This window comes from Syzygium oleosum, unplaced genomic scaffold (assembly GCF_021117445.2).
Source record: "Syzygium oleosum isolate NSW1041296 unplaced genomic scaffold, Sole_v2.1 Sole_v2.09, whole genome shotgun sequence".
NCBI classification, from domain to species: domain Eukaryota; kingdom Viridiplantae; phylum Streptophyta; class Magnoliopsida; order Myrtales; family Myrtaceae; genus Syzygium; species Syzygium oleosum.
Window position 1 is genome coordinate 3,584,873 of NW_026607493.1, and position 14,074 is coordinate 3,598,946.

Consider the following 14,074-nt stretch of genomic DNA (forward strand, 5'->3'; position numbering starts at 1 on the left):
CATTTTCTGAGATGGCTATTTAGCTCGTTAAGTAGATCTCCTTCAAGAGATAACTCAACATTTGAATTCTTGCATTCTGTCTCTCCAACCTAAGAGAGAAACTTTAAAAAGTATCTAAAAGCCTGATAAATATTCTACTACAATAACTTTGAGAAAACTATGGCAAACAACAAATTCGCAATTGCGGTAATGGAAAACAAAGCTTAAAAATGCCAAAGACCATAGATATGTCGTCATTTCTTAAAAGCTAGTGAATAGGTTTGGAAAGAGAAAGCACCACTGCAAGACGACGCTGCTGATTGTGTCGAGCAGACAAAGGGGATGGCAATTCGTTGACAGCCTATGTCTTTGCTTGTTACAGCAGTCTCAGTCAGCCTCTCATGATCTTACCAGTCGCCGCTAGGAGAATATGTTATTTTGATTAACATGCCCTAATCTGTCAATGTTGCCCTAAGAATGGTCTCAAGCATGTAAGGTTGTTGATTCATAAGAAATTGGGCCTAACTTTAGTCAAATGTTACTGAGAAAGCCTAATTTGAAGCCAAGCAATTTTGATCGTGCTCGATCCTTCCAGATCCCATAACCTTACTCTTGATTCTTGTCAATTCCAACTAACATATAATTTTGAAGCTACTAGTTTCCTTTTCACAAAGGCGGCATGTCAACTCAGGTACAATCTTCCTTCTGAATAGGTTCTCTCTTGTGGGTGGAGCATTTTGGCACACACTTCACGTAAACACCCTTACTTTGGGTTGAGTCTCTAGATTCCATGCCTTAGTCCAGAGGGCTTTTGGAGTTTGGTAGGACAATGAGGCTTGATTTGCTTCATGCTTAGTCTCAATGTCCTGGAGTTGGTTGCAGCCACTTTTAACAGCGTAACCTCCTGCTTGGTTGCGTGTCCAGACTAGCTTGTCTTTCGCCGGTGTTGTTAAGAGGGGGATAGCTAGAATATCATTTACTGTATGCTATTCAAAAAGAGAAAACAGCATGTGCTCATTCCATTGCGCTTCCTCAGCATTTCTGTCACGCCTGTTCAGCTAGTATATTCGAGCGCATACCTCAATACATTTCTCCTTGTTTCCACAGATCTTCAATTTGCATTTTCAGTTGCTGCATTTTGTCCATGTCATGATGCAAGCTCTGCTCATTTGTTGACTCCTAAAGCTTCCTATTCAAGCAGTTGATTTGACTATTAGAGAACTTTCGCTTGCTTCACTTTTTTAGGGCTACTTACTAGCTTTCGACCAAAAAAAAAAAGAACTTACTATTTGACCACATTCATTATCTTCAAGCCAGTATGCTTCAAACTTAATTTCTCTCTATCTTCAAGATAGGACTACGGTCGGAGTCTATAGCAGGTAATGCATATGCTTCCACTTCTGGGATGTCACTCTCCAATCTACGTTGCATGGAGCTCTATCTAGTCTTTCTTTCACATAGGCATCCCAATTCCTATTATTTGCCCGTGTAAATGCGCATCCTTTGCATTCAAGATCCATTATGGCTGCAACTTTGGAATATGGCTGCTTGAGATTCAAATTGCATTTTCTTTTCTGCTGTCTTGTTATGTTCTCGTGTCGTTTGATTGATTGTTCAAGTGCTCTCGGCTAATTTGTTCTCGTGTTGTTTGCTTGGCCAGTGTTGTTTGATTGACATATCAACTATCAAGAATTCAAGATAACATGTCAATGGAGGTTGAGGGATGTGAGGAGATGACTCCGATCACAGAATTTGAATTGTCGGGCGATAAAAATGAAGAAGGGCCATCCCCTACCACGAGTGCGACAAAAAGGGAACTTGGTTCTCGTCATCCTCCTTTTAATAAGAAATATACATCCGATTGCTGGAATCATTTTGCAAGAATCAAAGATGGGGATGGAAAAACATATAACGTGAAGTGCATTCACTGTGAGTCTGAGTTAAAGTACAATGTTGCTCATGGTACTTCCGCAATGAGGAAGCACTTGAAAACATGTAAGAAGTTTCCTTGCAATGTTGATAAGAGGCAGAAATTCTTTGCACCGCGTAATGTAGACTTGGCTAGCAAGGCAGGAGGAGGTTCTAGTACTAGTAGTGTCTTATCGACATGGTCATTTAATCAAGAACGTTGTAGGCAAATGCTTGCTCGGTTCATCATAGTTGATGAACTACCCTTTTCCTTGGTTGAGCGTGTTGGATTTCGCGAGTTTGTCACCGAGTTACAACCTCTCTTTAAACATTTGTCACGTTTTACAGTGGCTAAAGATTGTATGAAGCTGTATTTTTGTGAAAGAACTTGTTTGAAGACTTACTTTGGTAAGATAAATTCTAGGATCGCACTCACGACCGATACATGGAGTTCCATTCAAAACCTGAATTATTTGTATCTCACTGCACATTTTATTGATGAAAATTGGAAGTTGTATAAAAGAATCATCAATTTTGTGGTGATGCCTAGTCACAAGGGTAGGGAGATTGGGAGAATGGTGGAGAAATGCATCAACGATTGGGGAATTGAAAAGAAGGTATCCACAATCACCGTGGATAATGCTAGTTCGAATGACGTTGCAATTGGTTATTTGAAGGAAAAACTTTCAAGAGAAAAGTTGTTGATCTTAGATTGTAGTGTTTTACATATGAGGTGCACTGCTCATATATTAAACTTGATTGTTAGAGATGGCTTGACTACGGTACGGGAATCTATTGCACGTATACTAAATGTGGTTAGGTATGTGAGGAGTTCTCCCATGAGAGCCAACACATTTAAATCTTGCATTGAGGGTGAAAAGATTACTTACAAGAGTTCAGTTATTCTTGATGTCGCCACTAGATGAAACTCCACTTACCTCATGTTAGACACCGCCATAAAATTTAGAAAAGCTTTTGAAAGGATGGAAGAAGACGATTCAGCTTTTGCCAGTGAGCTTAACCATGATCTTCCTAAAGATGATGATTGGGAAAATGCCATTATTCTTTCGGAATTTCTAAAATATTCTATGATGCCACCAATCGGATGTCGGGGAGTTCATATGTTACTTCAAATGATTATTTTGAAGGGATAGCTCTTTTGTATAAATATTTGAAAGATGCGACGGATGCTTCGAATCCTAAGCTTCAAGCTATGGGTATGAAAATGAAAGAGAAATTTGACAAATATTATGAGAGTTTGGATAAAGTGAATATGTTGGTGTTGATTGCGGTTGTGTTGGATCCTAGAGCCAAGTTGAGTTATGTGAATTTCTTGTATGGACAAATTTATGATGACGAATTGAAAGTTAATGAGATGCATTACAAGGTGATGGACGCATTTGAGCGTTTATATGAATTTTATGAACAATCTTCTCTTGCTTCAAGTGATCGAAATTTTGGTGCCCAAAGTTTGAGTGCTAGTAGTAGTGGTTCCAATGCCGATGCCGGTGGTAGTGAAGGTAACAAGATCAAGAAGTATGACGCCCAAGCTTGGCGAAGAACCTTTATACACTCGAACCAACAAGTGTGCAATGACAACAAATCTGAGCTTGATCAATATCTTGAAGAAGAAAATGAAAATATTCTTGATCTTGACCTTTTGATGTGGTGGAAGACTAGTGGCTCAAAATATAAAATCCTATCTTTGATGGATCGGGATGTTTTGTCTATTCCCGTAACTACTGTTGCTTCGGAGTCGACTTTTAGTACATCGGGTCGTGTGCTTAACAGCTTTCGAAGTTCTTTGACTCCCAAAGTAGTGGAAGCTTTGATTTGCACTCAAGATTGGTTGAGAGCCGTTCGTGTGCCGATTGATGTTGAAGAATGCATCGAAAATGCAGAAAAATTTGAGATGGGTAATTGATGTTTATATCTTTATATATTGTAATTCCTTTTATATATCTAATAAGTGAATATTTTATTTAATCTTTCTTTTTTTTAGATATGGATTGTCTGAATGAGGAGATTATCATCGGTAAATAGAGTTTACCAGTTGAAGCGGAATGAATATATGTGGTAGGCTTTCTAATACTTATTTTATTTTACCAATAAATTGATATGGATTGTTTTAATACTTTGGTTGTCTTTGAAGGAGCAGCTAAGGTCGTGTTATTTGTGATTCTGCCAATTATTTGTGTGTGCCTTTGACCTCGTGGTTGTTTAAAGGAGGAAGAAATTTAATGCCGGAAGGGATACCGAAGAAGCTTTTGGTCTTCTGCTTTTGTGCTTTTGCAGCATGTATGGGAGAAAGGTGAGATCAGATGTGAATGCTATTGAAATGAAGTAGGACTTGGAGCCGTTTTTGGGAGAAAGGTGCCTAGTTTGAAAAGATTTGACAGCCGGTCTTTTTTTTTAAATATGGATTGTTGAGAAAAATGTGGCATCTTACCTTGGAATTTAAAGTCATATGTATTGCATCCCAACAATTGCTATTTATCGTTCTATCCCATTTCTTTTAAGAAAAATGTGACTTTTCAATAACAAGTCTTTTGTATTCTTTTTTATGAATGTTCATTTTCGTTTTGATCAACTAAAAATAAAATAAAATAAAAAGAACCTGTTGGAACCTGGAACCGACCCTGGAACCTGTAACAGGGTAGGTTCCGGGTTCCAGGTTCCAAACGGTAGGTTCTAGGTTCTAAAAAATGACGAAACTGTACCTAAGGGTAGGTTCCAGGTTCCAGGTGGAACCTGTGAGGAACCTGGAACCGCTCACCCCTAGTAACAACAAGGGGTAAAACCAGAATATTTAAGAATAAGTGAGGGTAGTTTGGGAAGAAAAAAATTAATTTTAGCATTAAGTCGAAAGCTGGTCCGAACCAATTTTGGGTTTTGAGCATTCCCAATGCTGGCTTTCGGCCGAAAGCCCATTGGGAATACTTGCCAAATGCCCTAGCATTTCCCATGCCTTTCAAGGCCGAAAGCACCTTGGGAATGCTGAATCAAACGAGGCCAAAGGACATTTGGTTGTATAGCCCGACTCGGACTTGCTAGGCTCGAGCCAAGTTCGCCCAATCTATATCATAAATTTTATTAAAAGACAAGCCTGTGCAATAAGTTATGCCTAATTCGGTAAGCCCAACTAGACCAAATTTTATGATCACCTCTAGCATTAACTATTAATGATCAACTCAAAATCAACTATATATGTATAATCTAATTTTCAATTAGCAAAGCTAGTTTATGCACATTGCGAGACGCTACTTTTATGTGTATTGTCACGAACAAATATTTTATTCTCGAAAAACTGGTGAAGCAAAGTACTATTTTCTTCTTAGAACGCGAACTCTTGTCATAAAGGCTATGCTCTACTATTAAGCTATTTCTACCAGCTACGGACGAAGCGAAGCACCAAAGGCTAGTCAGCATAGCCTTTGGTTGCCAAGTCTTTAGTTTGTCACCCAAGAAAATTGTGAAATTCTTCTCGGTCCTTTCTAGATCTCTTCTTGCACCACTCTCTTCTAGTGGTAGTTAGGAGTGAGCATGGTTTCAGGGTAGAACCGAAAACAAAAAAACCGGACCGGTGGGAACCTGTCTGGTTTCAATTTCCAAGTTCCAAGGTATGCGGGGTAGTATTCATGTTCCAAAAATTGATGAAATGGTTTTGATGGGTAGTTTTCAGGTTCCAGATTCTATATCTTAGTCATGGATATCATTGGAGCTTGGAACTTGGAGCTTAAAACACTGAATAAGTCTTTGTATTTTTCTTATTCTATGTATTCACGCAATCCTGCGGTATTCTATGGCTTCCAATGATAAGTGTGTAATCTGGAACCATTAGTCTGAGTTTTCATTTCCGACAATATCTCATGACTGAGACTTTTACTTTGTTAATGTTTTAGATTCATTATGTCTCTAAATATGAGTTGTGGTCAGTGGATTGTAGCAGCAAATGATAGTCATTATAGGTGATGATTCACTACAATCATTCAATAAAAAATATAAGTAGAACTTGAGTAGACCCTAGAACCTAGACATAAGAGGTTCCAGATTTCAGAGTACGCATGGTAGGTTTAAGATTCCAAAGAATAAGGAACCTATTTCGACAAGTAGGTTCCTAATTACAGTCGGAACTTGCAAGAAACCTAGAACCGCTCACTCCTAGTGGTAGTAAACTGAGAAACATATGCTAAATTTCCCTTAATTGTCTACTTTAACTGGTTGACTTATCTCGATTATCACAACAAGTTTTGATTGAGTAATGAAAATTTAGTTTCATGGCGATAATCAAGATGAGTTCGGCACACATCGCCTTGTAAACCAAACTAGTTTTAGTGACACATAGTCAAACAACTCAACAAAACCCGATATACTACATTGTAAATCAATAGCCCAAGTCGATCGTAAACGTGTTGTATTGGTAAAATGAGAGATGTAGGGAATTGCACTAGAAAGGGATAACTATTTAAAGAGTCCCAAACCTATTGCATGATGGCTAATTCAATCCTAAACTTTTCAATTTTGTCAATTTAGTTATAAACCTTTTGACGATTTGCCAATGTAATCCTTCCAACCAATTTTGACTAGGAAATACTTACGTGGATACCCACTCAGTGCCAACCATCCAACGTGGCACAACTGATACTGACATGAACAGTTTTACAAATCATTTTAAAATTTTTCGAAATTTTGTTTTTCTTTTCTTTATTTTTGTTCGTTTCTTTTTATTTCTTTCTTCCTTCACCAGATTTTGGGTTAGTGGGGTTGTCGAGGCCCATTGACCCTTGCCCAAACTAGGTGAGGGTTGTGGCACCCTCGTTTGTGACTGGTGAGGGTTATCAAGCCCTCAAGGACCCCAACAGTCAAAAATACGTTGAAAGAAAAAAATAAAGAAAATGAAAAAAGAAAAAATCAATAAATGTACAAAAAATTTACAAAAATTCATACGTCAACATCAGCAGTGCCACAGGACGATCGGTGCTGACTGGATATCTATGTAAGCATTTTTCGGCCAAGATTAGCTGGGAGGATTACAATAACAAATCGTTAAAAGGTTTAGAACTAAATTAGTAAAATTGTAAAGTTTTAGATGAAACTGACCCTACAATAGATTCAGGACTTTTTAGATTACTGTTCAGTTGAAAAAAAGTGCATGTCTAGTGTAGATCATTTTATTGGGCAGCCTGAACCTATCCGTTTAAGGGGGTAACAGCTATTGGCCTTGCCACACCAAGATACTACATTTGGTTTTGAAGGCCATGTCCACCAATATAATTAATATTGCGATACAGATGCAAAATATAGATGGCGATGACGCCTAGTCTCTTTTTGCAGGATGGATGTGCATTACATAGGTTAATTTGGATTGACCCAACCTGCCCAATTGACATGCCTATATATTTGTAAAGATTGAGTAGAGATATTAAATCTCATTCTATAAAATTGTATGAGTGACAAATCCTTTATTGATAAAAAATATTGATATAAAGACATTTTAGAAGATTATAAATTTTCTAAACCCTAAACCTTTTCACGTTTTGCCAATTGAGTTCATCCAGTTAATTTTAATCGAAAATTATAGTGTATACATATGAGATGCACTCAATTATTGCACGAACATGCTCACATGCTCGCATGCAATGCTCTTGGTGCTTGGATAGAAAATTAAGATCCAGCAAGACTTGACTTGATTTGCTTTTTCTATTGATAAAAATTTTTAAAGAGGAAACCAACGAGCAATAAAGATGCCCCTAGTCTTCTTCTTCTTTTTTTATCCGAAACCTTTTATTGAATTTAAAATTAGGCTAAACGCCAAACGAACCCAACGCCAAAGCTTCGGCTCAAAGAACATAGATTGCGATACAGATGCAAAGCATAGATTGCGATAACGCCTAGTCTCTTTTTGCAGGATAGATGTGCATTAAATAGGTTAATTTAGATTGACCGAACTTGCCCATTTGACAAGCCTATATATTTGTAAAGATTGACTAGAGTTATTAAATCCCATTCTATAAAATTGTATCAATAACAATTCCTTTACTGATCCAAAACATTAATATAAAGACATTCTACAATATTCTAAACCCTAAACCTTTTTATGTTTAGCGAATTGAGTCAAAGCGGCCAATTTTAACAAAAAATCATTGACGTAAATGCCAGCCATCCAACATGACACGGCTGACGCTGACGTGGACAATTTTTATAATTTTTTATTTTTTCTTCTTATTTGTCTTTTTTCCTTTTCCTTTTCTTTCTTTGAAACTTGGCGAGGGTTGGTGGCCAACTGTCACCAGCCGCGAGCGACGGCTTTTCGGCCCCCGCCCAGTGGCCGACAAGGGTTGTCAGCCCTCACCAAGTGGCCGACGAGGGTCGTCGGCCCTCACCTGTAGTCGACGAGGGTTGGTCGGCCCTCGCCTGCGACTGGCAAGGGTCGGTGGGCAACCCTCATTGAACTTGGTAGAAAAAAAGGAAAAAGAAAAAATTCAAAATTCAAACAAAAAAATTATTCACGTAGCTATTATTTTACGTGACATTACCGGCGTCTACATGAGCGATTTAAAAGTAGTTGCGAACGCTCTGCAAAAGATAAATTACTGCTGTCGTCCCATATGCGCGAGAGGTAATTTAACTTTTCCACCTGAAACTCCACGAGTGTTCGGTGCACGTTTTCTCATGCTCTTGCGGGGCAAGCACATCATTTGATCCGCCGTTAGAGAAGAATGACAGATCCGAGGCAATGATTGATGAAATTCTAATTTAGATGGTGGGAAAAGAAAATGTTGATTAAGACCTGTGGGACGTTCAATGTCAACGTTGTGTGGTACACCGTCAACTATCAAAGAGTTTTTAAATTTTTTTTTTGTGGACGGTGTCTACAGGAAGATTCCATGCACAGCCCCGGCGTGTAGTAGGAAAGTAACCTTATAACATTCTTTATGGAACGATTCGATTCCCAAAATATTATTAAACAAAAAAAAATTTCCAAAGCGGGGGAATTATTAAAATGTCATAAATTAAGTATAATTGTGTCAATTCAATCCTAAATCTTTTTTATGCTAATTGAGTCATAAACTTTTTGCAATTATACTAATTCAGTCCATCTAATCAATTTTTACCAATCACTAGGGTTTACCCTAGTAGCCACATTTCTTACTTGGGAAGGGGGAGGTGGGAAGTTCGATTCCCCACCTTCTCAGGGAGGCTAGGGGTAGGGACGTGTGATTTCAGATGTGGGTTTCGACTCCCACACCCTGCAACAAGCAAAGCAAAAATCTGAAAATGAGTTGAGAGTTAGAGTAAGACAGACAAAAAAAAATTAATTTTGGCCAAAAATTATTCACGTGAACGCCAGCCGTCCTACATGGCACGGCTGGCACATGCAATTTTTAATAATATTTTAATATTTATTCGATTTTTTCTTTTCTTTTTCCTCTAGCCGATTGCTGAGACAAGGCCGACCTCACCGTCACCTCGTGAGGGCGAGCTTGCCCCACCATTGGTGAGGGTCGACCTTGCCAGATCTAGGGAGTTTGAGCCTCGCCCTCTTCAACCATTCCATTCTCCAGTCTATCCTCCTTGGCTTGTTCGTTCCCCTCCTCGTCAATGAAATGAGTCTCATCTCTGTGGTTGAACCAAGGTCATGTTTAGAGCCTTGCGGCTATCTCCAAGGATCTCGAGTTTGAATGACACTTAAGATTCCAAAAAATCTTCGATCAATCCGTCATTCATCAAACCGCAATAGGAGTTCCTAATGTTATCAAGTTCAACCGATGCTGTGTTTTGCTATCACCGATAGAGTCCTAGCACTAGATTAGTTGTTGTTTGGCCTTAGATTCGTCGATTTTTCTCTAGTAATGTTTAATTGAGTACCTCACCCAGCCATGGCCAGGCTTGAACTCGCTCACCCAATCATGGCGAGGCTCGCTCTTGCCGATCACTGGCGATGTCGACCTCACTAGCTTGGCGATGGCAAGCCTTGCCCACCCTTAGCAAGGCTCAACCTCGCTAGATCTGGCAAGAGTCAAGCCTCATCATGGGTAGGCAAGGCTCGCCCTCTCCTCTGGCCGGTCACCAAGGTCTAGCAACCGACTAGGAAGAAGGGAAGAAAAAAAAAGAAATTCAAAGAAAAGAAAATCAAGGAAATAGAAAAAAAATCAAATAATATTAGAAATTATTCACGTCAACGCCCTGTGCCACGTACGATGGTAGGCGTCCATGTCAGCGATTTCCAATTAAAATTGACCAAATGGAGACCAAATGGACTGGATTGGCACAAATACAAAATGTTTAGGATTCGGTCGGTAAAAAAAAAAAGATTTAGAACTTAATTGGCACAATTGCAATAAGTTTAAAACTTTTTTTTATAATTCTCCCATCCCTTAACTATCAAAAGAGGGTTTTTTTGCGGACGGTGCCTCTAGGAAGATTCCATGCACAACACCCGCGTGTACTATGAAAGTGCCCTTATTACATTCTTTATGGAACGATTCGATTCCCAAAATATTGGTCGCGCATAAAATAATAAGAAACTGTTCAGTGGAAATTGTAACGTTTGTTTGTTTGTTTGTTTTCTGGTTTATTGTTTGACAAGAATCTCGGAGTCCCTTCAAATAAAATTCTAAAAACAATGTCTACATGCATTCTACAAACTATGTGATTTTGTGTGGGTAACTCATGGAGTATATGAAAATTTTCATATGACTCGGTACCAAATTTGATTGTTGAGAGTAAACACTCTCGGAGCCCGGTTCCAAAAGTGAAACTAGGTGCGTTTGTTCGCAAAAAATAAATGATTTGGAAAATATTTTTCCTAAAAATGATCACGTGTGTGTATCACTTGCGAAAATGAATAAACGAAAAATATTTTAATCATTCACAAAAATGATTATATATAAATTGTTGTTGATAACGAAAATTTTTTTTCATTGGCTAATTATTTCACGCAATTTAAACGATTATTTTTAAGAAAATGTTTTTTCAAATCATTGATTTACTGTGAAACAAACACAACCGAACTTATTTAGGTACCCAACTAGGAGTACTGAACTTATAACGAAACATCGGAAATTCTTTATCTACTATCATAAACATAATATTACAAAATTCATATTTTCTCGATGTCAAGATTCAATTTACAATCTCTTCCATGCCACATCTAGCAGCCGGGTACAATGGGGAATCTCCCGCACTACTTTCGTAAAGTACCCGGTGACAATCCTACCATGACCACGCCATTACTTCCTATGAGTAACGGTGCAGTATGGGCCATCCATTTCGTTTTTGTATTATGGGCAACCGGACATAAATTGCTGTGGAAAACCATCCGTTTTGGATGTGCGTAGAATTTGAAACAACAAATCTAATGATATTCAACAAAGAGAAATTCATGAGTATCTGACTATCAATTTTAGACGGTGGATATTTGTCCAAAATTTTTAAAATGATATCATGTCGGAAATTCACATATTGTGAATAACAATATTCACATTTTATAAAGTTTTGCACTTATAACACAAATTTTATCCTAAAGGAGTCATGTTATTATTGTTGTTGTTGTTGTTGGTAGTAGTACTAGTATTTCACATTTTTTTTTACATTGTTTCTTAGTTTTGCGTCTAAAATTAAAAGGTAATGTTGCAAGAACCGGACAAGCCGGTCAAAAGGTTCCAAGCAACACTTTTTGTGGTTAATAATGGTCCGTTATTCATGAAAAAGTGATGGACCATTATGTAGGCATTTCCCTCTCTATGTATCATATGCTAGCATCAAGTGCACATTTTTTTACTACAAGAGAGCGTAAACTTTAAGGAATCCGATCATGACCTAGCTTTCTCCTCCATGCGCGAAACGTGCCTTCGTTTCAAACTTTTTTTTTTTGCTTAATTCGCGATGTGGATGCTGCCGAGGCGTTTCCATATGTTATCTCGATCAACTCGTGGAGGTCGATCTGGCCTCATCAAACCCTTTAGCTTCTTTACGTAGCCAATTTTGTCGTGGACAGAAACTCCAAAAAAGCTACCCCCTCCTTCTAGGTCCATTCCTTTATTTTGTCTTTTTCCAGAGAATTATAATAATAATGTTGTAGAGAGGATAAACCACAAAAAATGTTAGTAGTTAGCACGTCCCCTCCAAAAAATCCTAAACTTATTCCACTTTTGTCAATTTAGTTCTAAACCTCTCGATTTTGCCAATCGAGTCCTAAATCTTTTAATTTTTTGCCAATCGAATCCATCCGGCCAATTTTGGCCGAAAATTGCCGACATAGACGTCAGTCGGCGCTACCTGGCACGACCAGCCGTCCTATGATGGCCTCACCCAGGGTCTTCACGGCTGCACCGACCGTAGGCGAGACGACCCTCGCCAACAGAGGAAAAAACAAAGGAAAAAAGAAAAAGAATCAATATTAAAAAAATTAAAATATATATGTTTAATTATTATTAAAAATTATCCACCTTAGCCCCGGCCGTGCCACATTGGATGACCAACGTCCACGTCAGTGATTTCCAGTTAAAATTGTCCCAATAGACTTAATTGGTAAAAAATAAAAATATTTATGACTCAACGGCAAAATGACTGAATTAATAAAAATGCATTAGGATTACGACAGTCTAGACAATTTTACCCTCTGCCATCTCGTATTTATTCCTCGCCACCCTCCTTAAGAATCCTCCGGCTTCCCACGTCTCTCCAAATTCGCTGCCCTCTTCTTCTTCTTCAGAAGATTTTGGTCTGTTCTCCATTGAACCACAGCAATAATGCTTGACCCGTTGAAAGTTTCCCTGCTACACTTGTTTTTGACCGTCCTAAACTTCGGCATCGCAATCCCATCCACCACGTCAACAGCAACGACAGTGGCGGTCAAAACTGAAGCGTCGACAACACCACCTACGGTTGCAGCAGTAGACTCCAGAGACCAAATTACATGCACAATGTGCGCTGAATGCGACAACCCGTGCCAGCCTGTGCCTTCACCCCCGCCGCCCCCACCGGAAGTTGAGTGCTCGCCGCCACCGCCGCCTCCACCCCCACCAGAAGTCGAGTGCCCGCCGCCGCCAATGCCACCGGCCTGCAGCGTGTGCAAGTTACCGGGAATCGGAAGCATCTATGCTTCCCCGCCTCCACCAAACCCTATAATGTCGACTTTCCCATACTACTACCGTCCACAGGATTATGGGGCCTCCAGTTCCCTCCGCTCGGAGAATGCCGCTGTTTTTGCCACTTCTCTTGTTTTGAATGTGATTCTCTACGTGCTACATTTCTAGCAACTGCCCACGATAATAATGTCTTCCCTCATTGTACTCGTTCTTAGCCAAAACATGTGGTCACTTTTGTTTTTTCTGTTTTAGGGTCTCATTACCAATTAATGCTTCATACATAGTCGTGAATGTGATCGAATCAGGGTACACCACCCCACCTTAGAAGGTACATTAGGCCTTTTTATGCGGAACAATAATGAGAATTTGCTTTTCGTTTGAGGAAAGTAGCCTCTCCTTTTTGTGGATTATATTCTATTCTCAGATTCTTACTTTTTACTATAGTTATTGGCCGTTTTTCCTGGAGTTCTTTATTGGTGAGTGATGTGAGAAGAGGAAGGTTCCTGACGATACAATCAAGAGGACGAGTGTTTTATTGATTAGGGTTGTTCGAGTCCACATTGTATCATGCATGCCATTTGCTCTTTCGGTCGATAGTGTATATTTGAAGGTGGCGAGACTATGATAGCGTCTGAGTTGAAGTTTCTTTTTAAAGTAAGGTATGGTTGCACATGTCTGACTATGATGGTCTATAATTGAGGTGAAGGATCAACATGATTCGGATCGCTCGATTCATGATGGACGTGGACCGAGTCTATATAAAAAAGAAATAATACGTGTACTGATGAAAAATAAAATTTAATCCATGAAGGGTATTTATTGGTTCATGCCTTTGTTGATTGAACCGCGCGAAAGTGGTAGGTAACAAATTATAATTGACTCGTGTTAAAATATTAGTATTTCGTTACCAGTCTCTCGTATTTAGCATTTTATAACTTTGTTAACATTTGAAATGAATGAGTAATGTTATTAGTAGTTGAAATTCGTGTTCGTATATTGACTAGAGTTGATTATGAACCTAGTTGATCGCTGGCATGTTTGGGTAGTATAGGCTCGAAGACCATTTGGAGCATGCTTTAGAAAGGACATTTGGT

At 38.9% G+C, this 14,074-nt stretch overlaps 1 protein-coding gene across 1 annotated transcript; it reads left to right on the forward strand.

The window, feature by feature from the left end:
- The first annotated feature begins 12,569 nt into the window (after nt 1–12,569).
- Nucleotides 12,570–13,366, forward strand: LOC115673422 (leucine-rich repeat extensin-like protein 3). Its single transcript, XM_030595585.2, has one exon. It carries the CDS (start codon nt 12,642–12,644, stop codon nt 13,146–13,148), a length of 507 nt encoding a protein of 168 aa, XP_030451445.2. The 5' UTR covers nt 12,570–12,641; the 3' UTR covers nt 13,149–13,366.
- The last annotated feature ends 708 nt before the right edge of the window (nt 13,367–14,074 follow it).

Excerpts from the sequence above, each read along its gene's own strand:
- LOC115673422 (XM_030595585.2), top strand. The coding sequence starts at position 12,642 with ATGCTTGACCCGTTGAAAGTTTCCCTGCTACACTTGTTTTTGACCGTC.